At 34.0% G+C, this 26,841-nt stretch overlaps 1 protein-coding gene across 3 annotated transcripts in view; it reads left to right on the top strand.

The window, feature by feature from the left end:
- Nucleotides 1–26,841, top strand: part of LOC149078981 (cell adhesion molecule Dscam1-like) — a 265,953-nt gene that overhangs the window by 100,747 nt on the left and 138,365 nt on the right. For all 3 annotated transcript variants that reach the window (XM_089241228.1, XM_089241230.1, XM_089241229.1), the window contains exons 4-5: nucleotides 12,528–12,674; nucleotides 17,567–17,860. In XM_089241228.1, the coding sequence (XP_089097354.1) occupies nucleotides 12,528–12,674; nucleotides 17,567–17,860 (441 nt within the window). The remainder of the gene's footprint in view (nucleotides 1–12,527; nucleotides 12,675–17,566; nucleotides 17,861–26,841) is intronic.

The raw sequence follows: 26,841 nt of genomic DNA, 5'->3' as shown, positions 1-26,841 counted from the left end.
TGCAAGATAAGTAAAAAATATGTATTTCTGTTTTTTTTTAAGTTTTGCATTAAAAACCGTCATATTTTTTTCAATGGCGGCCGTAGTAACTCCATTCAGGGACATGGTGAAAGAAGGTTTTATGTACAGTACGAAATTCGTTTATAAGTATGTGAAAGAGGATGTATGTGCTGAGATCTAAGTCAACACCGAATTTAATTTACGATGTAAATTAGCTTCTCTATTTTCGTATCAAGTGTTCTATTTATCTGGTGGAAATTTTACTGGATAAATTTTGTCTTTACTGACATCAAAGACCAAGTTATGACTTCCATTAAGTAAACAATCCGTTTACAAATATGAAACAAATTATATCCCTGACATAAAACCGTGCGTAATAATTTTATCTTTTTAGGTGTATGATGAAATCCAATTTTATCCCACATAATTTTATTGATAAGTATATTCGAGACCATATTTATTTAGTAATATTATACCTCGGTGACTTAGATACTCACTCACATTAATATAAAAAAAATTATCAAGAGGTAGATAGCCATTCGACATCTGTTAGATCTATGAGGCTGAAACAACAGACAGTATAAAGTAATAATACACGTCTGGTATATCCGACGTAACACACAACGACCGACTGAGCATAGCTATCCACGTAGAAAATTCGATTAATATCACGGTCACGGAAACGGAAACGTTGTTATCAAAGAGGTTAAAAGAAAATCGTAAATGTAGCAATCACGCATTGTTTGATCGTACTTGTGGAATTTTAATATCGGTATCAGAGTTATGGGGTTTGATATTTAATATTCTGATATTTTACCTTTTTTTTGCAATAAGTTTTTCAGGGAAAAATAACTTATGTTGTATTATCATATGTGATGCGTATGATCATAATTTGCACATAAAATGATCGCAAATTCTGTTCACGAAAAGAAATCGAATATATAGCAGAAAAACTGCAACGAAAGGAAAATAATCGGAAAATACTGCTGGCCATTTTTTATTTGCTCTTGTTTAGTTCAGCCATTTTATTCTGTCAATAAAAGATGTTAGATAAGCATATGATATTTTTACATTTTTAAGTAGACTGTTTTCATCAAAACAAGGACATGTATCACTAAACTATCTGCATTTGTCATCTAAGTTATTTTCTGTAATGTTTTTAAAGAAAATATAAATGCAGTTCGCATTAGATCAACACTAAATAGTATTATATATTAGGCAATGTTTTGAGCCTTTGTGATTCAGTAATTTTCTATATTTAGTTGGTAATTCCAATACTATAAGTAGAATAATAGTCTCTTACGTTTGTTGGAATATTATTGTAGATGACGCCTTGAACACTTGATTGTGTGGCATACTATGTAAATGAAACGATTGAATTCATTCAATTCATTCAAGTCATTTTTATTTCGGTAAAAGCCATCCACAAAAATGGGATTATCGAGTTCGAGCTCACCTATCAGGAAAATTTGGACGTATTTTCGTTGTGAAATTATGTCTTATTTCATTATATGATCTTATCCTCAAATAGCGTAGCCGTAGACAATGTACTCAATTTTGTCAGTTTCTAAAATACTAGGTGTCATTTGCTTCGCAATGTATGTGCGTATGGTCGCAGATTGACATACCAATATGACCATACCAGAATTAACGGGGAAAAAAATCTGTAATTCTGTATTGAATAAGATAATTTTTTATGGATGATCTCTCTTGCGTTTCATGCTATCTTTTTTTTATATTTTATTTATTCTATCAGCTAGAGTTTTATATTTCACAATATTGTATTTTCTATTACACATTTGTTCAGTTTTCTTTTGCTATCTCGAATGATTTTAAAAAATAAAGAAGAGTGTTTACCGACGTCAAAATTCACATATAACGTACATTTGTGCAAAATATACGCTATATATATCACAAATTCTCTGAAGATTGAAAAAGAACTCATGCAGAACTTTCTTCTAATGTTGTTGCTAAGTTTTCTTCGTTCGAAAAGATCTTACAAAACGTGTCACGTGGCATACACTAGAGACTGCATGTTTGAAATATTTGCTAACTTTGATAAAACGGGTTCGGTACAATCGTAGAATGCTACGAAAACGGAACGAGCTATCCCAATGGCCCGGTGAAAAGTGTTTCTGTAATTTAAAGATAACGACTCAGTGTCTTCTTTTCAAAAGTTTTCGTTTAATTTCCGGATTTTACAACAAACGTTTGAAAAATGAAAAGTAATCTAAGGTATAACTGATGAAGAAATATGAAAGTAAGTACATATCAATAATGATCAATGATGATTTTTTCCCTCAAATACATGACATTCTTTCAATATAAATCAAATGAAACATCAAATGTATCTTTTATTTCAAAGTTACATGGAAAGTTTATGAGCATTTATTTCACTGAACAATTTTATTTTTCAAAATCAATACTTACGGAGATAAAAAATGCAAATGTATTAACTCGAATCACAGAAGCTGAATGTACACAAAGAAAGTTCAAGACAATTCATCTAGATGTTTCGGGCTTTCTGCTCATAGTTTTATTGTTATTATTTTCTTTTTGCGGTCGGTAGCAATGGTAGTTACAGACGTTTGCTGGAATGAATACCAAAACAGAAAAAAGAGCTATATATATTTTTTTCTTTTTCTCAGAAAGAAAGAACATTTTAGTATGAAAAAAGAACGAGTCCAGTCCTGTCATGCAAAATGATTGATTCGTGAAAGGGAGGAATATTTTAAAACTGAATCTGTCACCGTATGCGATATAGAATACTTTCACTAAGAGAAGAAGGGAAAAAAGAAACTTTCACGAAGAATCTGTAATGAAACGCTATTTTCAACTATTTTTCTTACATCCAAAGAAACCCCAGTACATACCAATCTTCCAACATTCAATATACTTTATTTGTTAATAATATTTCCGATGCTTAGTTGAAGTGTTTTTTTTTTTTCACCCAATGTTAGGCAATGATATTTTTGGGATTTATTTTTTCTACATAATTCTCTTTTAGACGGACCTTAGATCAATATTTTTTTGCAGAAGTTTCCAGGGTATTTTTAAGAATTGTCTGTGTTATTTTCTGTTGAATTTATCAAACCGATTTCAGTAAAAATCACTCATATTGGGGTGATCATTCATATTACAGGTACTGCATATGTTACGGTAAATGTGATATATAAGATATATATCAAGCAGAGTAACTACTCGTATTAGTAAGTTTGATAAAATTATCACTTTTTCCGGTGATTATGCATACTACCCAAGCGTCGTCGATTGTAATTAAGGTTGTTAAACGAGAGTTCGTTATTTCGGGACGAAATCGAAAAATTTATCAAATATGAGATCGTTATTTCGGGTATAATTTTAAACGTTATTCAATTCCAGTTCGTTATATCAAAGTTCGATCGTAGAATTCATCAAATAGGAGTTTTCAAAGTCTGATTGCATACGCACAAACACTAGTAAAAATTCGTTAAATCAAAGTTTTTTAAATAATAGTTTGTTATACCGGGCATGATATAATTTAATATAATTATGATATAATATATAATTTATTATATGTGAAATAATTATATCGGGATAGGGTGGAGATTTTTTTCATATGAGAGACCATTATATTGAGGTGTGATTATTATTAATTTTATTTTGGAGTTCGTTATATTGAGGTCTAATTTTAGAATTAAAAAGCAGTTAATAAGGGGAAGTTCGGAAGAATTCGTTAATGCAGAGTTCTTTATATTCGGTTCGAAGACTGGCTCTTAAATGCGGTCATCTAAATAATAAATCTTGTCCAGAAAATGATACCAATTTATCATAATTGCTAATATGAAATGGTAATTCTGAATAATAATCGGCAAATGTGATGCAGTTTGTACGATTTATCATGTTTACCAGTGACGCTTGGGTATGATGCGTAAACTCCGGTAAAAATGATAAATTTTTCGAACTTACCAAAATGGTCAATGGTAACTCGTTATTATGCATATAACCAGATTTATCACATTTGCTGCAACATATACGTTACGGTACGGAAATGATGCTATGTTTAATAGACCATCGTCTTTGTTTATTACTGAACACAATAGCCACACAGTTTATTGCTATTCAAAATATTTCAGTGAAGAAATAATCTAATATTTTCAGTGTAAAGAAACTCTTAGGGATTCAAACTTTTACGTTATATTTTTTTTCCCTAAGTACCATATACTTTTGCGTTTTAATTATTTACTGAGGTTTATTATCATTTGAATCGCATTTCTCCTCATTCAATTACTCATCTCTTAAAACATGCTGATTCATTTCTTACCTGTAACATTTAACATGCTTAGTTAAGAGATCTTGGTTTAAAATAAACGATGTCAATGCAGCAATATAATTACATTAATTAATGTCTGGTATTGGAACTACGTGAGTCGACCTGCTTGATATTTTTGTTTCTTTCTTCGTCGCATGAATAGGAAATGTACCACACGATTAATTTCCATCGACATGATAAACATCTTTAGCTCTCTCTTGGAAATTCCTGCTCGTGTCTTAATTAAAAATTGAAAGTCTTGGATACGTCGATGCTCTAATGAAAAGCGTCTTTGAAATTGCTGACTGATTTAATTTTAAGACGCGACCAAATTAACATTGGGAGGAAAAAAACGCATGTAAAAGTAAAGATTTGAGGAATTATTTATACCACTTTCAATTAGTTTCTTATGAAATTCTTATACGAATTAGGAAAGAAAAAAAAATTGAGAGCGATTCTCATTCATAGTCACGATTTGTTAAGAATCATTTGGTATATGTTGACTGTTTCCGCCGACGAGAAGCTATAAAGTCGAGTTACTCCCAACGGATAGCGTAAGAGTTCATTTAAATAAGAAATAGTTGCCAATTTGGGGCGATATCTTTTCGCAAATTTCATGGTATCATAATAGCCGTGTAGGGGCATTTTACGGAAATTCATAACTTACCTAGAATGCGGTGTAAATCCATTGGATCAGCTATAGCTGCGAGGATAACGCATATATATGCTTGTAATTTGATGTTTCCAAGTAGTTTCCACAAAAGAACGACCGTCTCACTAAACTTCAAAGTTTGGCACGTCTTTGAAAATAGGAACATCGAAAATTGCAGCGTTTTCTCAAGTAAAAAGAAATATCTTCAGTTTTCGGAGGATGCCATTGTAACTATAACTTCAGTTGGTGTACTGTTACAATATATCATAAATTACGATTTTCAAATGTAAATTTTCACTGCAAATTTGTATTGGGAACAACCCTATTGAAAACTTGTTGTTGAAATAGGTTGGGGGATAAATTAATAGAAGTTCCGGTTTTTCTCTTAGGAACAGTCAAATATTTCGTATACCCATTTTATGAACACCAATTTGAGCGGTTTTACTCACTAAAACATCAACACTATCTTTATTTTATATATTTCAATTCATGAAAATTCACAGGGACTACAAACAAAACCCCTATAAGTACATCTAGGTACAGTAGAAGCAGCAAATTGCTATCAAGGATAGTGTTATCATTTGCTTATTGGTATCAGTTTTGTAAGGTACGGAACGGACCAATGTCGTAAAATAAAAAAAACTTCATTTATAGTTATTAGAGAATTTTGGTGTTATTATATATGTTACCTTTTTTTTTTTTAGTCGGAAGTTTTTTTGCACAATTTTAAAGTTGCGCAATTTTAAGCGAAGATGGAACATACTTATCTTATGTGGGGACGAAAAGTGGAGTTGCCCCGTTTTCATTCCTCCTGATCTACCAAACGGGACATATTATCAATTATACTTGTGCCCAGGATTTTGTTTGGATACAGTTACCAATCGGTCATTTGTTATCAGAAGCCCCAAAACCAGATATGATCACATTAAGCGGCGTGCACTGTATTTTTATATATTCTTGCCTTTTCGTACTCGTTCAAAAAATACCATAATTTCCTGAGCAAAATACGTAATGGTGCATAATCTACAGATGCAAATTTCATGTGAAAAATTCACTCATCAAATACGAAATCTTAATAAATGGTAGGAGCGTTGTTTGCCACGTTTAGGTTTTTAGAAAAAAATGTTGACTTTTCTACTCGCATCTGTACGTCCTCTATGAATATTCGAAAAAGAGATTTTTTTAATTAATTTTTAGTTATTTATATTCATTACATCTTCTCGGGGAAATGGTACAGATAAGACGCAGCTGTACATAATTCACATTGAGAAAAATCCGGATGTATTTTTAATTAGGTACGAGTTTTGTTCAAAAAGTATCTGACCATAATTTCTCAAACCAGTAAAGCTAGGGAGGGAGACATGGCTTGGTTCATGATCTTATTGCGCATTCTTGAATTTTTAACTACCTGCAGAAGCTGCCAGTCGCCGGTAGACCGCCGATGAAGGAGGAGGTGTAAGTGAGCGCCATCTGAATTCTGTTTTTACAAAATGTCAGGGAAACTTTAACAATACTACTGCCTTGAATTTTGTGTGAGTTTTGTTGATTCCTGAATGAAAAGATCCCCAAAATTCAACAGAACTTCGCGGATGAAGAAATGTATACGACAACGTGATAAAAGAGTGGTACAACCGCTTCAAAGATGGCCGCACATAAATAGGGAGTGAATCACGTTCTGGTAGGCCCTCAACATCCAGAAATGAAATCGTTACTGACAGGGTTCTATTGATGCGGGATCATCGAATCATAATCAGCGAACTTGTAGACGAGGCAAATATTAATATTAGATTTGTTCACTTCAGGGAAGATCATGTCAAAGTCATGCTGATCGTTTTCTTTGGGTCTATTGGTATGATTCACCACGAGTACGCACCGCACTGTAAAACCATCACCAAGGAGCACTACCAGGAGGTTCTGCGTCGCAATTAGCAGGTCCAACACTATTAATGCAGCAGTGGATTTCTAGTTTTTCCTGGCATCCGGTCAAAAACGAAAATGCGACGATTCGCTAACTTACACTTCCTCATTCATCGTGGTTTGCCGTCGAATGGCAGATTCTGCGGACAGGATGTAAACATGGTACAAAATGTAAGCATGCTCACTAGGATTGCTTACATGCGTGCATCAACCATGCCTCCCTATATATAGCTTCATTGGTTCACGCATTAAAATTTATGGTCTGACACTTTTTGAACAACCCTCGTATTATCCGTGGATTATACAAAAAATATATGGTACTCATAGTTTCCTCGTTTCACAGAAGTTAATATGAAAGTGATATAATATTTATGAGTATCGACCATTATAACACACGTACAAGCGAAACAGGAACACCGTAGGTCATGTCATGTAAATCTCAAGGGGAAAGCTGTTAGCAATATATTTTTCTTCTAACTAAAATCTGACAGTTCTCGAATCTGTTTGATAAATTCAGCGGTTAATTTTAGTGCATATTTGATGGAAAACACCACCTCCCTGGGATATACTGTATTGATTCAGAAAAATAATAGAAAATGAGATCGGCCGTAATCGATACATCATATGCCGTTATGATCGCCGATTATGAAGTAGTCGAACTTGAGAAACGCCTCGTTTTGATTCATTGTTCATAAATCAAAATTTCGCTACCGGTACTTAAACTATTATGCGTAGCAGCGACATCGGACGAACATCGGAACCGAAGCGATAAACGTGGTACGTGCCGTTGTTGCACGCAACGAACCCATTAGCTTTGATTTCCTACGGAACCATCTGCTAGTTCTATTGAGAAAGAAAAAAAGAGAACAAATATCCCGTTAATGTCTAAAAAAAGAATTTCATTCATTTTCTTGAACTATATATATATATATATATATATTCTCAGTTCTCCCTCTCTCTCTCTTTCTTGAAATTCTTGTTTTTCTATTTTTTTATGGAGGCGTTGAAGGCAAGGCATGCAGTTCATTATTTCTTATTCAGAACAGTTTAGAAATAAAAGAAAAATAGGAGAAGAAATCAACCATCTCCGGAGAAAAAAGAAGGAAAGAGCGAAATTCATTTCACTGAATTCGATAAGTTTATAAAAGAAAAAAGAAAAACAAGACGAATCTTAACTTATTTCTTGTTGATGAGCTACGGATTTTGCCACAAATGAGATCTTTTGTTGCAGAGATGTTACAAATCATTCACTTGCATTAAGTATCTACTATTGATATTATTACCCGGAAAAGACAGTAAGAACTCGATCCCTGAATGAATTTACAATTCCACCAATAATTCAATCTCATTTTATAATTATATATGATCATGGTCGTAATAATGGTGTTTAATATTAATTATAAAGTTTATCGACGCATATACGATTATTTCTACGCGATTTTTATAGCTTTGGTTAAGCCTTGTACAACTGTTTCGTCTCCATAAATTGATTTTCGAATGAAAGAGTTCCATCAATTTTAATAAGTAGTCATATGTTAACATTCTATGGTCCCGTGTATATATATTTAAATCCATATGGCAAATGGATGATCGAAAAACCCATGATACCAATTTTTTTTCCCCTTTTTTTTTTTTTTTTTTTTTTGGAATTTTAAAAAGTACATCTTTTTGGATAATTTTATTAAAAAAATTACGGAGAGTACATTTTTTTTTTTATTCTAGAAGTCGTTGATTCTTTGTCTGTGCCATTTTTCAAGAGCTACTGAAATATTTAATGTTCAGAATTTTATACAATCACACCAAATTGAGTGAGTTGGAAATGAAACTGAAAGTAGTCACAATGAAACTTTGCTCAGCAAGATTTTATTTGTGTTTATAGGAAACATTGAAACCAATGCAAACTGCACATTTTATATTTAATTAACGATTTCAGCCAATTATATAATCCACTCTAGTTATTTGAATTGCTGTGTCGATGTATTATTTCGAATAAAAATATGCTAACAGCCCCAATAAAAATAAAGCAATACGCATTTATGGGGGTGAACGCAGAGGCTTAATAACTCTTCCAATCTATTGTGTTTCATACTTTTACGATATGAATGTTGGTCTGCACCAGCAGTTTTCAACCAGTGTCTCGAGAGAAAAAAAATTAAAAAACAATAATAATTATGAATATTTTTAAATAATAAATATGAATCAGTAAACTTTGATGACTAATTAAAAAAAATGAGTCTACGGAAGTCCGCCATGGAATTGTTTTACTAAAAAGATGAATAATAAAAAAAAGGTTGAGAACCCCTGTCTGCATCATCTTAGTTTGTCATTTATTACTTCAAAATTCCCACTATGATATTTCTTAGAGTTTGTGTTTTTGTTCTTCCGTGAGTTCATTATTTTCCAAAAAATTCATATTTTAGATGTTTATTAGTGAATGTTCCCAGCGTAGAATTCAACCATCGTTGTCGGCGTTTGCTTTGATGTTGACTCTCACTAATGTTGATTGGGGAAGCAACATATAAACATCTTTAATAATAAACTAATGCAAATCAGTGGAGATTGTTTATGCATTCTTGAAAACGCCCACGTGTCATTATTTGAGAGTTCAAAATACGTTCATCCAAGAAGTAATCTAATATCAGGATGTAAATTGTCGCATCTTGATTGAATATCAAATCATGGACAGGAACAAGGACAATCATGTAAAGGGAATTTCTCATATATGCAAGTATGTAACGATGTAGTTCCATGGCGATATTTTGCTAAGAATGATAAAAATAGCTTATTATCTCGACATTCAAAAATGGCGAATGATCTACACCGTAACTTTAGAATTACTCAGCGAGGATTTTACACTCTTGCGTATAACCTGTATTTTTTTTCCTTCTGAGAAAGTATATTAGATATAGGTACTTAAAATAAGAAATTTTAACATTATCGCGTGGCAGTCCATGTCGAAATAGTGACATTTTTTTCACTTTTCAGAGGGCTACGAAAACAAAACAAATAAAACCATTCATTGTTTAAGTAAGATGTCATTACTGACGGATAAAATACTCACATGTGGATTATACCCCGCTCTGAACTATACAATGCAATTTTTGTCCCTTAGTGCCGAAACTGACATCTGCGCAATATACGCCACCAAAGATTAAAACAGGTAAAATTACTGTAATTGCTTGCAAAACGTGGCGTATGGTAAATATATATTTTTTTGTGGTTAGAATGGACGATCAATATGGTCAGACAAGATATGATATTGGGGATGAGGTTGGTGGTTCGACAATCGATCACATGCTCGAGCTGTTTCACAACCCAAATTTATCTTTTAAGAATCAAGCTCACTCGAAGAATTACAGGGGTTAGGCAAAATAATATGGGCACCTGTGAAATGAGACAAAATCGTTATTGATAGGCTGTTGGCCCCCCTTTTCCATTAATTACAGCTTGTATCCGTCGTGGGATGGACAAATACAAGTCATGAAAAAGGCCTCTAATTCAGAACGCGTCTTTGGAAGTGGAAACCTACTGCACATTTTGGCCTGCAAAATACCCCCACAAAGATTCAATTACATTAAAAGGGGATCGAGATAATATATAAGTGAATCGAGTGGGCCAAACGAAGTGTGGCAGTTCATCATGGTGTTCATCAAGTCAGTCTCCGACAATTCCAGCAGTGTGAACGGGCAAATTACAAATTACATCTTGGAACACAAGTCGAGAATCAGGGAACAAATATTGCACCATTGGATAAAGATGGTCGGCCAGAATACTGACATAAACCGATGCATTAACCCGCCCATCCAGGATATCAAGAGGGTCGAGACCACAGTGAGACATCGTGCCCCCACAGCATCACTGATCCCCCTCCATGTTTAACTGTAGGTAGGAGACAGTCAACGTCATAGGCTTGTGCTTGCGTTCTCCAAACGTAAACACGCCCGTTAATCTGGAATAATGTGAACGACGATTCGTCTGACCAGATGATATTCCCCCATTGTTGCTGCGTCCAATTCTTATGTTCGTGACACCAAGTTCGTCGTTTCAAGGCATTGCATGGTGTCACCAATGATTTTGGAATAGTCGCTCTACCTTGTATGTTTGCTGCATGCAGTTCACGGCAGAGAGTTTTTGTCGACACACCTTCCTGTAGATGTGTGTCCATCTCAGATGTTATCTGGGATGTTGTTATCTTGTGCTTTCTGGCCACAATCCGCTTCAAAACCCTTCTGGGTCTATCAGCCATCTTCGACTTTTGGCCACTGATATGCTTGGTAGATGATGTCTTTCTCTGTTTGCTATAGGCTGTCATTATCATCAATACAGTACTTCTCCCGACACCAACAAGAGTGGCCGTTTTCATTACTGTGGCCCCGGCAAGACGGGCTCCAACAATCATGTCTCTTTTGAAATTTGTGAGGTCAGCCATAACGAAGTTTTAACGCCCCAATATACATCGCATCCGAACGCTATACCTGCTACGACTAGAATGATGTGTGCACATTATCGCCCACTAAGTGGAACTCTTCCACACTAGAGGGCAGGCGTATACGACAGGTTCCCTCGAGTGTTGTTTTTTGCACAGGTGTTAACATTATTTTGTCCAACCCCTGTATATGTTGCATGAAGTTTTGAAACGCGCAATAAAATAAAGAAGGCAATGAACTTGAGAGACTAATTAATTTATTTGCAATTTATTCAATATTTTTCTTTTATGACTGTTTGCAATTCATAAGAAAAATAAATTTTATTTATTTCCAATCACGGGTTCGAGAATTCTGGATTCTCAGCTCTGCTCTCAAAACTACAACAGTAACAGATTTTTTTTTTAATAATGCAATTTCTGAAGTTTACATTTAATTTCATTTATTCGTCAATTTTTTTTTGCTTCATTAAAATCTGGCAACCGATCAAATCAACGTAATTCATGCAAATTCAATTACTATTTTGCTAGAAACATTGTGTTACGTATTCTGAGATTTTCCTTTTTCCCTCACGTTAAATTTTTGAAAATTATGTTTGATGTCCCTCGGATAAAGAAAATAAATGAGAAACGGCAGTGTTATTCACACTATGGGCTTATTATGAAGATTGTGTTTTGTAAATATTCTAACTTTCTTTCCTGTTCACTTGGATATTATTGAACTTGGATATTGAATTAGATCTTTACATGTTTTTCTTGACTGTTCTAATTCCCTATTCGATCAATTTAATACCTCAGTAACGAAATGGTTTTTGAGCACCAATATCCCCATTTCTGATGTACATGGCCTTCTGTTTGAAAATTATCAACTACAAAAAAAGATTCAATCATCACAAGTACTTTACTTCAAACCACAGCTTTTTTGGTGTTTTTTTTTTGGTCATTTTATTAATTTTATTAAATTTTTTTTTAAATGTGTCATGAACTTTTGGCCCACTTTGTATTTCTCTTCTATCACGTAAAATTTCACATACACTAACCGTATCAGAAAAAACCTTGGAGGAACTGCATGTAGAAGCAGCCACATGACAAGTAAGTTAACGTATGAAAAAAAAAATCGATTGCTTTAGCAGCATTAGAATTATGAGAAGAAAAGAAAAGATCACAAAATTATAGTTCATTCCGTAAATGTTATAAATAAAGTAAATATTATGAAGCATAATTCAATTTCATCTCTTTCAAAGGTGGAAGATATACAGTCTTCCCTTCTGGAAAGCTCCATATAAGAGAAGCTAATCAACAAGATGGTTTCAGGAACTACAGATGCCAGACCAAACACAGGTTGACTGGTGAAACGAAGCAGAGCTCTGAAGGAAAACTTATAGTTACAGGTGAGTTGAGAGGAGAAAACTCTCGTTCTCTCTGCGGAATAACAAGCGTTCACAGTTTCTAAATTGCTCTGAGCAGAGAAGGGTTTTCTCCTACAAACTTTTTTCTTTTTCTTCTTTTAGCTCCCCCTATTCTTTAAGCACGAAAGACGAAAGAATATATCTATGTTGTGTAGAAAACTCAATTAAGTCTCGCCTCTCCGTGAAACGAAAGATAAAATTGAGTAATTGAGTAAACTCTCTTGAATTATGACCATTTTGTTGCGCAATGAAAAAAAAAATAGACATACTCAAGAAAATCTATCCTACAATACTTTTATTACGCACGCGAAACTAGTGTATGTATAGTCCATTACTCCAAAATATTATATTCTTGTATGAAGAATGGCATTAAGAAAAAAAAGTTTATTTACATTATAGCTGCAGTAAAAATTTTATCGCAGCATCGCAACGATGGATTGGAGTTGTTTAGTTGGATTTAAGAAAAACCTTTCTAGAGTTATAATGAGTACTGATGAACATGATAATAATAATAAGTGAACAATATAATGCAATAGTATATAAGAATTTGGTGAAGTATTCGATATATTGAATTAAGATGAAGAAATAATAGTATTAGAGCAGCGGTTCCCAAACTTTTTAGGTCGTGGAGCACGAACGTTCACAGTGACGCCGAAAGTTGTGCTCGACCTGGATTCAAGTGACAATTAGTTCCAATATATGTCACGACCATACGTCCCGATTTCAACAAAAATTCCGTTTCTTAAAAAACGTGAAAGTAATTTGATTAAATATATTTTTCTCATTTTGTTAAATTCCCCGTCTCCTATGACAACTTATTTTACTTGCTCCAATTTTTATTTGATCGTAGGAATGGTAAATAATTTTACCTGTACTTTTTTCAAGAGTTACACACATCTGAGGGATTTCATAACTTTTTGTGGAAGGACGTGGATAGGGTTTCTGAGGTTCTGGAATGATCCGGAGACCAATGATAGGATCATTCATCTAGTGCTGCCTGCCCAGGGATAATCTTAAATCAGTAGAATTGACCAGAGAAAAAAAAAAAAAATTCTGACAGCCTTGCACGTTCCTGACCTTACTGGAGCAGTTAAAAAAATGGATAGACAGTGTCCGATACTACAGCTGTTATTTTCGTAAAAACGTCAATCATGTATAGAGCGAGTAAACTCCAATTAAATTTTTCATACTGTAATATGCTGTGATGGGAATCTTAGCTTATGTTTAGCTACGTCAGAAATGTAAAAAATTTAATCGACGCCCGTACTTGAACGCAAAAAACACGAAATCCTTGGAAAAAATACATAATAAATTTAAATTACATAAAACCTTATACGTTAGCTCATTTTTATGGGCAGATTCGTATTTTATACCCAAAGATACATAAGAATAAATGCATCACATGTCAATTAAAAAATTACTCTTGACCTTTGTAATCTACGGCCAAAGGATTCAAGGCGTGCTCTATATTCGCGACCACACTAGGCGTTGGTTTTGGATTCAAGGCGTGTTTTTTTTTTTTTTTTTTATTATTCTCTTTGCAATTTTGTGCTCTACGAGTTTGTGTAAAAAATTTGATTTGTTATTATAGTTGTGTTTTGCTCTCATTTACCGCGACATTTGAAGAAAAGCTGAAAAACTTTTTCAAATTCAGAGCTTGGTATCTTTTCGAGTTTGAAGATACGGACTTCGAATTCAAAAATATTTGTAGCACATATATGTGTCTTCAAAACAACACTTCATTCAATTAGATTGTATAACTAGTCTTTCGTCTACAATTGTCAAAGTGTTTTACCATTCGTTATTGGCTTGTCATTCCTGCATCTTCGTTTATCCTCCAGCTGAAAATTTTCGGGTTTTCGGTCATACATTCCTATGAGATTCTGTTTAGCTTCTTTTTGTGTTTTCTACTTCTCCTGAAAGTTTATATGTTGAGTTTTGAATCACCCTGTATATAGAATGTTTTCACTAATTTTTTTCTCTATATATGATTTTGTACCGTGAATACGAGAACTTTGTATTGTCTGAAGCTTCCTTACTTCTTGTTGAAATCATAATAGTATCATTAGATTTCTACGATATTATTGTTCAAACGGGTTACATATTGATTACATTTTCCTTGGGTGATATTTGGAATTTGGATAGAGGAATGATCAGTAAAAGTGAGTATTTGGTACAATTATGACGTAGGATATTTTCAAGTGCAATTTGTACAGAGATATATTCGAATTCAAAAAACAAGGAAGTTGATAAAAAACAGCATCGAATTCGGGTAAACCATTAAAGCTGGTGCTTTATGTGCTGCGAGTAAAATGTCTTTCCTCCGGTTACCTATGCACCCTTTATATGTATTGCAGCTTCAATGTGAACAAAATTAACATCATTCTTGCCGGTTCTACAGTCAATGTCAAAAAGAAAACTACGAAAATAGATGAAGTATTGTAATTTCTTGCATATCATAAGTGGTCTACAACTCGCCACTATGGCGCACACACTTTCCAGAAACCAGCTTATATCCAGCTAATGTATATGAAGACAGCAGGGGGCCTAGATTGGTTTTCTGGAATGGCAAAGTGCATGATTCGCACTTGCGAATCTTCCTTATTTGAGAAAAAAAGGCTTGTAATTTTTGCAAAGAACTATATTTTGTTGTTATTTTTATCATCAATAATGACATTTTAAAGGATGAGAAGGTTCGTTGGTAGTCAGGGTTTTAAAAAAAAATACTTGGTTATAAATATTTTTTTTTGGAGTTTTTTCAAAAAATGCTGTTTTGTTCCGACCTATGAAAAGAATATTCAATAAGATAAGAAAAATGTATTGCATGGTGTCTTCTTCAGAGAATGAGAGCCTCTTGTGTTCTCCACTTTCACATCTACCATATATTTCTCAAATTTCGAAACATGCTTCTTGTTTTCGCTTAACTTAAAACGAAGCATCAACTCTTCTATTTTTAATGTACAACTCCTTTGAGATAAAGAGGGTTGAAGAGGGAGAGAAAATGGTTTGTGTGTAAAGAAACTATTTAAACACAGCGTGAGTTCAAGGACTCAGTGTTATAGGGATTCCAGGATTAAAATGGATGTAACAACAGAAGTCATCATGTGAGACGATTCAAATCTCTCTCCATGCCTTCACTTTTCCTACTGTTTGTGTCTGTGGATGAAGCAAAATTAGTCGAACGTAGTCAATATCGCCCCGTTTGCATGGAAATAGAAATACCCGTTATAAAAACCACTTGGCAACAGGGAAAAGAAAGAAAAAGGGAAGGATTATGGGGAAAGGGAGGAATGAAACACAAAATCCCACCAAAAATTATAAATCTCTCCTTCTTTTTCCCTGCAAGGGAAAAAAAGTTGCCAAGCAGATAAATATTCACCCCGTTTCTTTCGCAATCTAGCTCATGTAAACGGGGCTTATGAATGGGTTACGATGAAGATATTTCTAACATTAAAACTGAAATCTTGCTGTTTAGTCTATGATATCATTTTTTTCCGTAGCCTAAAAAGTTAAGGGGGGGTATATATGTATGTATGTATGTATGTATGTATGTATACATATACATATATATAGCAGGCGTCGGGGAACAAGGTTTAGAATTTTTAGTGTTTTTTTTCGGACCATGCATGGGGTTCCCCGTGATGATGACTCATGCATAGGTTCTATTTCACTCTTGCATAAACCCCATCTGGCATTATTTTTGCCTTCAAATAATTACATTTCGTGTGCGTATTGATTTTTTTTTTTCGATACTGATATACACCATAAATATTGATACATATTCAATATAGTGACAAAGTACATTTTTTTAAGGTTATGTCTGCCAATCGAGACCATTACGATAAGTTCTAGTTACCATCTATGTCTACTACCGTAAGGGTCTATGACAGTTTAGATAGGGTTTGTAATCTTTGCTCGGACACACACACACATGAAGAATCCACTACACTGCTCAACACTGATTTTGTCCCCAAAAATACATGTATTTCAGTGATTTTAGGTCGCTGATTTCGAATCTGATATTGGTTTTGTCAGATTGGCTCTATATTTTGGGACAAAGTGAAAATAAAATTCCAATATTAATACATACATTATTTTGTTTATCTGAAGACATAAGCAACTAGCAACACACAGATTACATTGCTGATAGTATGCATTAAAAAAAACAACCACTAGAGCTTTTCGGGCACAACCAACACCAGAAGAGCAGTTTTGAAATGACAGTTTTGCCCTAATATACCTTAAAATCATTAAAATTTCATTAAGAACATGATTTCTTTTTGTTGGACAGTGTGTTGATATTATTATAATAGAAACATACACAGAGCACAGGTGTGTTTGTAGGGGAAGGACAACGCACCCTTCACCCCCAAGATGATCAAAACAAATATAATATTTGAAAACTTCTGTAAAATAACAAAAATATGTAAATAAAATACCTTTTATATGTTATCCTAATAAATTTATATTTAAAGTGAAATGGTTTTCCAAGCAAAGACTACACACTATAGTAACTGAAGATCATAGAAATTCAGTTACTAAATGCTCTACTACAAGACTATAGCAACGGAAAGTTCTAAGGAAGAAATTATTTGTTTCACCCGCAAACCCAGTGTATAATCTTGAAAGTCAATCCCCTGACAAAGCACAGAAATTATTTGCGTAAATCACACAAAAATCTGTGAATTGATGTTATTTATTCACTTTCGAAAAATAACTGAATGTTTAGACATATAAGTATAATATTTAATTGTATTAGAAATGACAATTTAACTTGTTTACTGTTATGTCAATCATACAAATATGCATGTATGCTTTATGTCCATATCTATGGATATGATATGATATGATGATAATCTTAACTATTTCTACAGAATCTCACAATACTGTCCCACCACGAATCACGCATAGAGAAGAGGAAGTCCGAGTTCAATTCGGAAACACGGCGTTTCTGCCGTGCGCTGCTGAATCGTTTCCTGCTCCAACTCATCGATGGTTCAAACAGGAATCGGGTCGATCCACACCGATATTACCAGGAAGTCGCGTGTTTTTGATGGGTGGTACGCTTGTATTCAGGAGAGCGCTTGTTACGGATAGCGGCAAGTATCTGTGCATAGTGAACAGCAGTGTCGGACAGGAAAGAATCGAGACTGATCTCGTCGTCGCCGGTGAGTTTCTTTTCGTATTGGAAATCCATACATTTAACACTTTTGTCAAAACACAGCTTTCGGCACCTGCTCTTATAAGACGTCACATGTTTCGATTTGCGTAAGTACACAATTATAGGAAAACCGTTAACCGAAATGATTTTCTTTCTTTCCTGATACAAATTATTCATATTCGTCAATAACAAATCAACATGGTTATCAGTCTTGTGTTTCCGGTACGATCGTGCAATCAACATTTGCGTATGCAAGGACAACCATAGAATAACGTTCTCCTTCCAATCAGAAAGACAATTTTCTCCTCTAATTGATTTCCTATCAGTAATAACTAAAACATATTTAATAAATTCCTTCAACATAACGGGCATTTGTTCTATTATCGCTTAATTGGATTCGTAATAAAGAATAACTACGATATGAAATATTCATAGATTATATAAACTCATTACCAAAACACAATATCTGATTATTGTGTTTTTCGTTTCTGAAAAAATAATAGTTTCATTGGAAAAATAATGTATGCATTCATCTACCTATTTGCTGTAAATATGTGTCTATGAATGTAAATGATTTTGTCATATCGAAAGCTTATTAGTTTTCTCTTACTTTTTACTTCATAATGGAAAAAAGCAAAATAGTAAACTAATTCCGACAGACATTCGGTAAAACTCTTTTTCTTGATGTTGTCAAGCACAGAAAATCTGATGATTAAATCCTACTTAGAACGAATCAAATTTTAACGAAATACATATTAGTAAAACCCAATAACTTTTTCCGTGTACAATGGCAAAGGTACTCACAATATTTTTATGAATTGTGTTCGACGTTTTATGCCTGATTTACAATTACAATTAACATAAACTTGAGCACTTAGAGGTGATATTTTCATGCTTACTTTTACTGATATTTCTTGAAGTCAGTGTGGTAAATTTTGAAAAAAAAGTCAATGTGAAAACAGAACAACTTTGAATGTTGTAGCAAGACAAAGAAAAAAAATTATCTTACAAACTAAAAATAATCGAATTCCAATGCATTCGTTCAAATTATTTCTTTGCTTACTTAACTTCACAAAATCACCAAAAAATTAAAACTAGAACCTAAATCAGAAGGAAATATCTAGTTGAGAAAAATTCCGTTTCGGAATAAACTGCAACAATAGGTTGCTTGGTGATTTTAAAAATGGATAATATCTAAAAAAATCATCATTTACCTTCCTGGGCCTGTTCCAGTTGTGACGGATAATGATAGCTTCACTATTCTGTGATGTTTTTGTGACCTTGACTGAGTTATGTAGAACAACAGATAAAAATGAAGTTTTATGATCTACATCTTCTTCATCTTGGGGATCACTAATGATGAAAATGTGTTTTTGTTTTTTCATAGCAATGAAACCCCAAAAAAAGATCTTGAGATGTCCTTCGTTGTGCATTCAGCCATGACAGTATCAGTCAATCAACCATTTTCCCACAGAAAAAATTCCTACCGCAAGGAGTCCCCCCCTCATCGAGGGGTTAGCGCACGAACCTCCCGATGAGTGTAAAAAAACAAGCCCGACGTTCGGAATCGGCAATAAATTGTAGGCCCCGGTCTAATTAGCCCTCGTGTGCGGAAAATTAACATTGAACATCAAATGAACATTTTCCCAATCATCTTTTCATTGACTCTTATATTATAGTCATCATCCAACAGAGTTGTTACCTTGCATATATTGCATTCTTCTCCTTCTCTATTTTAACTTCATTTAGCATCATTACTAGCGACAGGTTTTTATGCTCTAAAAAAATTATCTATAAAAAATGCATTTATGCCCTTTAAAAACTGCTAAAAAATTGCTGCAGATTTTCTTTCTGCAGCAATTTCAATATTGTACAGTTCGCAAAACAGTATTGTTTCATCTGTACACAGGGCACGTTCTCACTATATTCAGAAACGACTTTTTTTTCTTCAGTTCCTGTTATGTCCTTTGCTCCACTTCAAGTATGTTGAAAATTCGACTTCACAATCATACGCAATCGATACAAAAATTATGTACAGTTATTATGAGGGCAACCTCCAAACAAAATTTGAAAATATTGAGACCCTATGGTTTTTACCTGGACGTGATCGAACTTGATCAGATGTAGCGTCCTATCAAGCCAAAATTTCCCTTTTTTTGTGTGGTTTCTTCCACAAATTCAGAATTAATGTGCTGCCATCTTTGGGTAAAATTTACTAGCCAACTATTTTTAGCTTCAGAAAAACATTTTTTTGGAAATTCGGGCTGTTGTGGTCTTTATATTTGTATTTGTCAAGTGGTTTACGAGCGCCTCTGTTATCAAAGCTAATTACCATATCGAAGCTTACAGCTGATTAACATATAAGCAAAACCGAATGCATTCAATTCAAAATAAGAGAAATGCAGGAAATTAGCTGTATATATCCAGAACCTCGTCATATCACTGCCAGACACCTTATAGAGAGTTCAGCTTAATCGTTACTCTTCTATACCTTTGGGATATGTTGAACGTTACAGTGAACCATAATGAGTTGAAACTGTAGAGAATATACATTTCTAGGCTGTCCCGAACGCATTGCGATGGGACCTATAGCGTAGGTGAAGTGGCGCATGAGTAGAATGCGAAAACGCGTGATAAGAAATGGTCAGCTGTTTTAGAAGCAACATGACAGCGAGGCATGAATGAAAAAAATGATCATAGAAAGGAAAGTGAATCATCGTGGGCTACGAGTGGGAGTATGGGTTGTGTATGACAGGAAATAAACAAACATCTGCAGAGCGTCCACGCAGTGTCATGTCTCGTCACTTGATTGAACACTAGTGTGCAAAGTTCGACCAAAGAAGTCATGCATAGATCTAGCAGGGGGTCTAGTATTATATCGATTCACATGTGTGTCACAGAGATCCCCAGCAAAGGTTTCTTAAGTTGTTCTGCATGATTCAACGAATGCAATAATTTCATCGATGATTGAATAAAAAATGGTCAAAATAGCATAATGTATTCTGTCGTTGTATGTCTCTATTAACTATCTTAGCTCAGATACTAAAGGCCGCTACACACTACTCTGAGATGACGTGCACATCACCTCAGAGTAGTTTGTAGCGGCCTTAGACGAAACGGACTTTTGGAATACTCTCTAAATAATAAGACTGGCAGCCGCTTGACTTAATATGAATTTACGATATAACTACGCATATGGAAATGACAAGACGAATAAGTATACTTCTATTATGATTCATACAATAAAGTTCACCAAGACAGCGCGATGACGTCAAGAGATCGAAATCAAACGAACTTTTCTTGCCAGATGGCATAAACCTGAACCGACAACCCATACACACACACACATGGCTGATATTGAATTTCACCAGCAGCCAATAACTGACTTCCGAGGTACATTTCCAACATTTACATCCTATAAATGCAGAGAATACAGCTCGTATCGCTTGCTTTAATTTTCAAGTCAGTACCTCGTGACATTCTGACTACCACAGACAGTGAGAGTTGAGATAGTTATATAACGGACATTGCCAACAATTTGTCACTCCGAACAGAAAGTGAAATGAAGTCCTCCGGAAACCACTTTGCGGTAGCACAGTCGATAGGTGAGAAGAGACTTCAGAAAGGCGGTCTAGTTAAAATTGATCGGAATTCCATTTGTAACTGGAGGATCAGGAAGAGGAAAGAGCGAGAGAGAGAGATGCAGCAAGGCGCTTGTTAGTCATCGCTCACATTCTCTCGCTGCCTGTCGTTACAAGAGCTTCGCGAAGTGATTAAAGTTTGTGAATGATTAAACGAATTCAAGGTTTCCTCTCACTCCAACATCGATATCATATTTCCCGAGCACCCAAAGGTGAAGAGAAAGAGTTAATACAATTCATTTCGGGGAACTTAGAGAACAGTGATGTTTTTGTCGGAATGTTCGTACGAGCTGTTTATCACTCTCTCGAGATCATTAAGGGAATAAAAATTAATGAGTTACCTTGAACCATAAACTCATCCAATCACATGGATTGCTCAGAAATGCATAGAGTGAATGAACGCATCCCACGCACGTTAATTCAGATTTTTGCGTGTATAAAAAGTGTTTTCGAAAAATTAAAATAATTTTTAATTTAATATAATTTTATCAAAGTTTGTAATAATGCACAACGTGTTGAGAGTTTTTGTTTTGATCTGTAGTTGAATAAATTCTAGATGATTGGTATTTCATGATCTTACACTCACTTACGTTCACTTATAGGATGCGCTTGTTTATTTTGATCACCTTATCCGAATAATTAAAAAAAAGGAAAAGAAAAACTTCAACACACAAACTGCAAGTCAATATTTCAAATAATAACACACGGTATGGTATTTTTAAATGGTTCTGCGTCTTTGGAAGATTGCGGTCTGGTTTATTTTAATTGGATAGTCAAGTTTCAAACATGCACTGTTTTGGAACAGCACAAAATTCAAATCACTGTAACTATGAATTTGACACTAAAATCATGAACCCTTTGAACCATCACCCTTCGAAAGATTTGTATCGAATCTTGCAGAATATTGCTATATTCAGAAGTTTACCTGTTTGCGACGTTGTTGGGAATTTTGAGTCTTGCGGCACTAATGTTCGATTTCAAAGCAATTCATCTACACCTTAAATTTTCTTTACGGATCATAATTTTGTACCACAATCAGTGTAGTTTTTTATCCTAAATATATCTCGCGTAGTCCTCGTTTCATCTCATACATGTATGGAAATATTAGGTCAACTGTATTGCGTAACGCAGCAATCTATATAACAACGATTTTCCTCAAGCTTCTAGTATGGGTGTGTGCGTGCGTGGACTCGCGCTCGCTCTACATACAATTCTACAATTTCAGCCCGATCGTCACCAAATTTTGCATTAAACGACACCCGTTTTAAACGACATGCTATTTCAAAAGTTCCCCAGAGCTGAGCAAATGACCGAAATGGGCAAAAACCTGTCGGGCAACAGTGGTGTGTAAGCCCAAACAATGTGTTCGGAATGTTTACATTGGTTACCGTGGGTCCCAAAAAACGCGTTTCAGACAGGTTCATTCCTTTACAATGATTTGTAACTTTTTCAACACTTCTAGTACATAAAGGAATCATGACAACGCCAGATAATACTATTGAAGTCAAATCCTTCCCAAATCATCTGAATTAATACTTGAAAACATCTTAAACTATTCACGTGACCCGCTTTTATTAATTTTGCAAGTGGAAGCCAGAGACACACACCTCTAAAAATCCGATCTAACGAGACAACCAGGCTTATTTTAGCAAGAAGCTCAATAAGAGTCACAATGATTTTATCCTTCCTGTAGCAAGAAATGCTTCAAAACCCAGCACAATCCCTTACTATTTAAATTCGAAAGCCTACTGTGGTTTATGGTAGGTATAAGGTAGACCCATAAGCATATGAACACATGGATCTTTTCAAGAAGGCTTCTTTACATGATTGAGCTGAAACAGTGAAAGCTGTTTATAGGTGGAATGCCCTACTTTTTGTCTTAATCTACATACAGGAATGGTAAGAATTACAATATTAACAGAAACAACAACCTGACCATATCAAACATTTCATTTAGCAATGGATTCACAGGCATATTTACTTTTTCATGCCTGAAGGGTAATTAAAATTACTTTCAATTCTCGTTTGCAAGCATGAGTCAGTTTTCTTTGCAAGTTTGCTAGTCCACAATATTTAGTGCATCGATTGCCAGCATCACGACTCGCCACAGAAAGGAAGTTTTTCATCTGTATGACTGCCACGTAATTCCCAAATGAGCTGATGCTATAAATAATTGGTGAAATTTTATAATATATATTTTATTACATTTTTCTTCTTTAATCAACATAATATATGGATCTACCCTTATATTTTCCAATAAATCTCGTCACTGTTTCGAGAGACTTTTCAATATATAATAATAAGAACAGTAATTAAACATAGTGGGGTAAAAAAAACTATGCTTAATAAATTAAGTTTTTTCCCCTCATCTCTCACATAAGATCGATATAGCCTGAAGGAAAATATGATTAAAATAACGGAAAAATCTATTTTTCGGATTCAAAAAAGGAAATTTAATTGTAAATCTAAGAAAAACGTCCGGACAAAAATTTTTTCTCATTATTTCGCAAGATGTTAATGATTTCAAAAAAACTGAAAATTCTAGTTTCGCAGAGAAGTTTATATCTAACTAAATTATAATTACGAACTCATTCAATTTTTCTAGCACCTCAAGTAATTAAAAGTATCGAAAGCAATTAAACGCGGAAAGAGCAAGTGTGACTTACACGAAAATTAATTCTTTTATCCAAGATATGGAGAGGAATCTTTTCCGAGATGAAAAGAGAAGAATTTTCAAATCTGTCTTCGTTTGTAAAATTTTCACATCAAATAAGTTTCTCATTTTTATCCTTTTCATCCGAAGGCCTTATTCCACTCCCGACGACCCTCTCAACATTATCCATACATACCATTCAATTAGCGATCTCGCATTTCTCTCCACTTATCCTCACAACATTTAAAGAGGTTTCTCAAAAATTAATTTAATTTCCTCGGAAGCCGAAAACGAATTTCTTGCGAGGAAGAGAAAAAAAAAAGCATTTAAATTAACCAAAATAATAAAACAAGAGTAAGAAATGGAATGAAAGCAGATCGTAATAATTTTCCTTTAGTAATTTCGCTTCAGAATTGATGCTGAGGTGAAGGAGCATGAGGATAGAGAGGGGGCAATTCTAATGCGTTTCACCAGTATGAAAATTTCTGTTCATTAGCGAGTCTCCCAAGAAAAGGATGGTAAAGGGTAAAGGGAGAGGAAAAAAACGTATAATGTGGTTTTGGGTTCAATTTTTTTTTTCTTTCATTTCCACAACCTTTCTCTCCTCTTCTCTGGTCCGCGTAATTGGGGAGTCATTAAAGACTTTAATCAAGAGTACGGTCCATTTTATTTCTTGGCCTGAGTGCTCTACGAATGGTGTTCAACAAACGAGCTGCGAGAGCTATTAAGGAGGGTAGAGGATGGCAGAGAAATTTTATGAGCGTACCAGGCGTAATGTATTTTAATAAAAGTGTACCTCGCATCCCTCCATAACGCAATCTTCGTATTTTATAAGATTCAGAGACATTTTTCTTCGGAGAAAAGGGAGCGAGAATGATGACTCTTCCTGCTGTGGAGAAGCCGTAAACGAAAAGACGAATCTTCAACACTGATTTTTACTTTATTTTTTGCTCTTCTTATTCTTCAACATAAAATAGTCATACACGCATATTTTTCATTGAATGTTATAAATTCGCCATTCACCCGCATTTTCTACACCGGAACAATATTCTTTTTTGGGTAACATCTATAATTAATCGGCCATATGGCGTTTTTATTTATTTATTTATTTTTGGAACCCAACAGTTTTATGATGAAAGGCTTTATTCATATAAATCTCTGATATGAAAAGATTTTTTTTAAATAACATTTTGCGTGTTTTATGATGTTTTGTGGTTTGCAAATATGTTATTGAATCGAAAGTATATGAATAAAATCACGGTTTTTATGTGGTCCGTGACTGATGTTATAAAATTTCTTGTTCCGGGATGAGGATACAGAATAAATTTGGACTGGAAACACATGCTATGTATGAAAGTATATAAATACATATGCTCGGGTATGGAAATGAACATGCATTCATCTAGTTGAGAGTTTATCGTCATCAATTGACATCTACATGATTTCCATCGTATAATGACATACAAGAATATTCCAGATGCGTTTCAAAAAAAGCATCCTTTATTGCACTGTATATTCACTGATGTTAGTGGATATTTTTATTGCTCAGAATATTACATTGATGTCTGTTTTTAATATGCTGAGTGCTTATGAAACGGTTTGTCTATGAATTATTATTATATATATATATATATATATATATATATATATATATATATATATATATATATAATTCGTGTAATACCATTAAAAAGGTAATTATATATATATATATATATGATATATATATATAATCAAATCTTTTTTTCAAATAAAATGCAGATCAATGAATGGTTGAACTTATATAAGTTTTCTTTTATCTTGAATGAATTTATTTTTTACTTTGGAATTCTTCTGAACAATTCGAAAAGAAGATAAAAGAACTACATTAAAGTTATGTTACGTCTTTCCAGACAAGCAAGTATTTGAATATTTGAAAAGGCATCTCCAAAGTTCGTTCTGTGTTGAATATACAGGAAATATTATTCGGGCTTCTGCAATCTTATCCTTGTGGGTATCTTACTCTCTCTTCGGTGAAGAGAAAGTATTCTCGAGAATACTTTTCGTTTGTTTTCATTTGTTACCCATTGAAAGGAGATCCGAAAAGTTTTGAACAAAACACAGTAAAAGTCCAAAGTAACGGATCAGTTTATTACGATAATCTCACAATAAGGATTCATTTTCGAGTGATTTTCAAAGAGCTGATGTTGAAGATAAAAAAGTATATATTCGCTTGTAACGAGTGAGAAATTAGAGAGCATTCACTATAGCGTCAACAGAATTTTTGACAGCACACGTTTTTGCGTTTCTAAATATTCAGGAATAAAACTAATGATGAATTAATTCCACTGATCATTCCACATTCTCCATGCAAACACATTAATCTGAGGTACTTTCAACACAGGATGGACACAAAAAAAAAAAGTCACATACAGAAATATAACCACTGCCAGCGCTTATTTCACAAGAACCTACAGTTAAAGGACGCCTCTGAAAATCATGTTTAGAAAATCCTTCCGTTCAGTGGAAATATGTTAATGTCTCTCCATAAAATCATGATGAGTAGTGAGAATTTTGATTATTCGGTCAAAAGCTAAATTGTTTTGAGAATATGCAAAATTCGTTACTGTTCATTCACTGTTCGAATACTGTTTATTCGGTCTTATTACACCGAAATGATCATTGCATTATATTGCAGGTATATTATATTGAAGG

The sequence above is a fragment of the Pholcus phalangioides genome, unplaced genomic scaffold (genome assembly GCF_987345545.1).
Source record: "Pholcus phalangioides strain wild (caught in Gottingen) unplaced genomic scaffold, Ppha-v1.0 ptg000013l_1, whole genome shotgun sequence".
Lineage (NCBI taxonomy): Eukaryota > Metazoa > Arthropoda > Arachnida > Araneae > Pholcidae > Pholcus > Pholcus phalangioides.
Note: the sequence above shows the minus strand (reverse complement) of the source record. Positions and strands in the feature narration are given on the sequence as shown.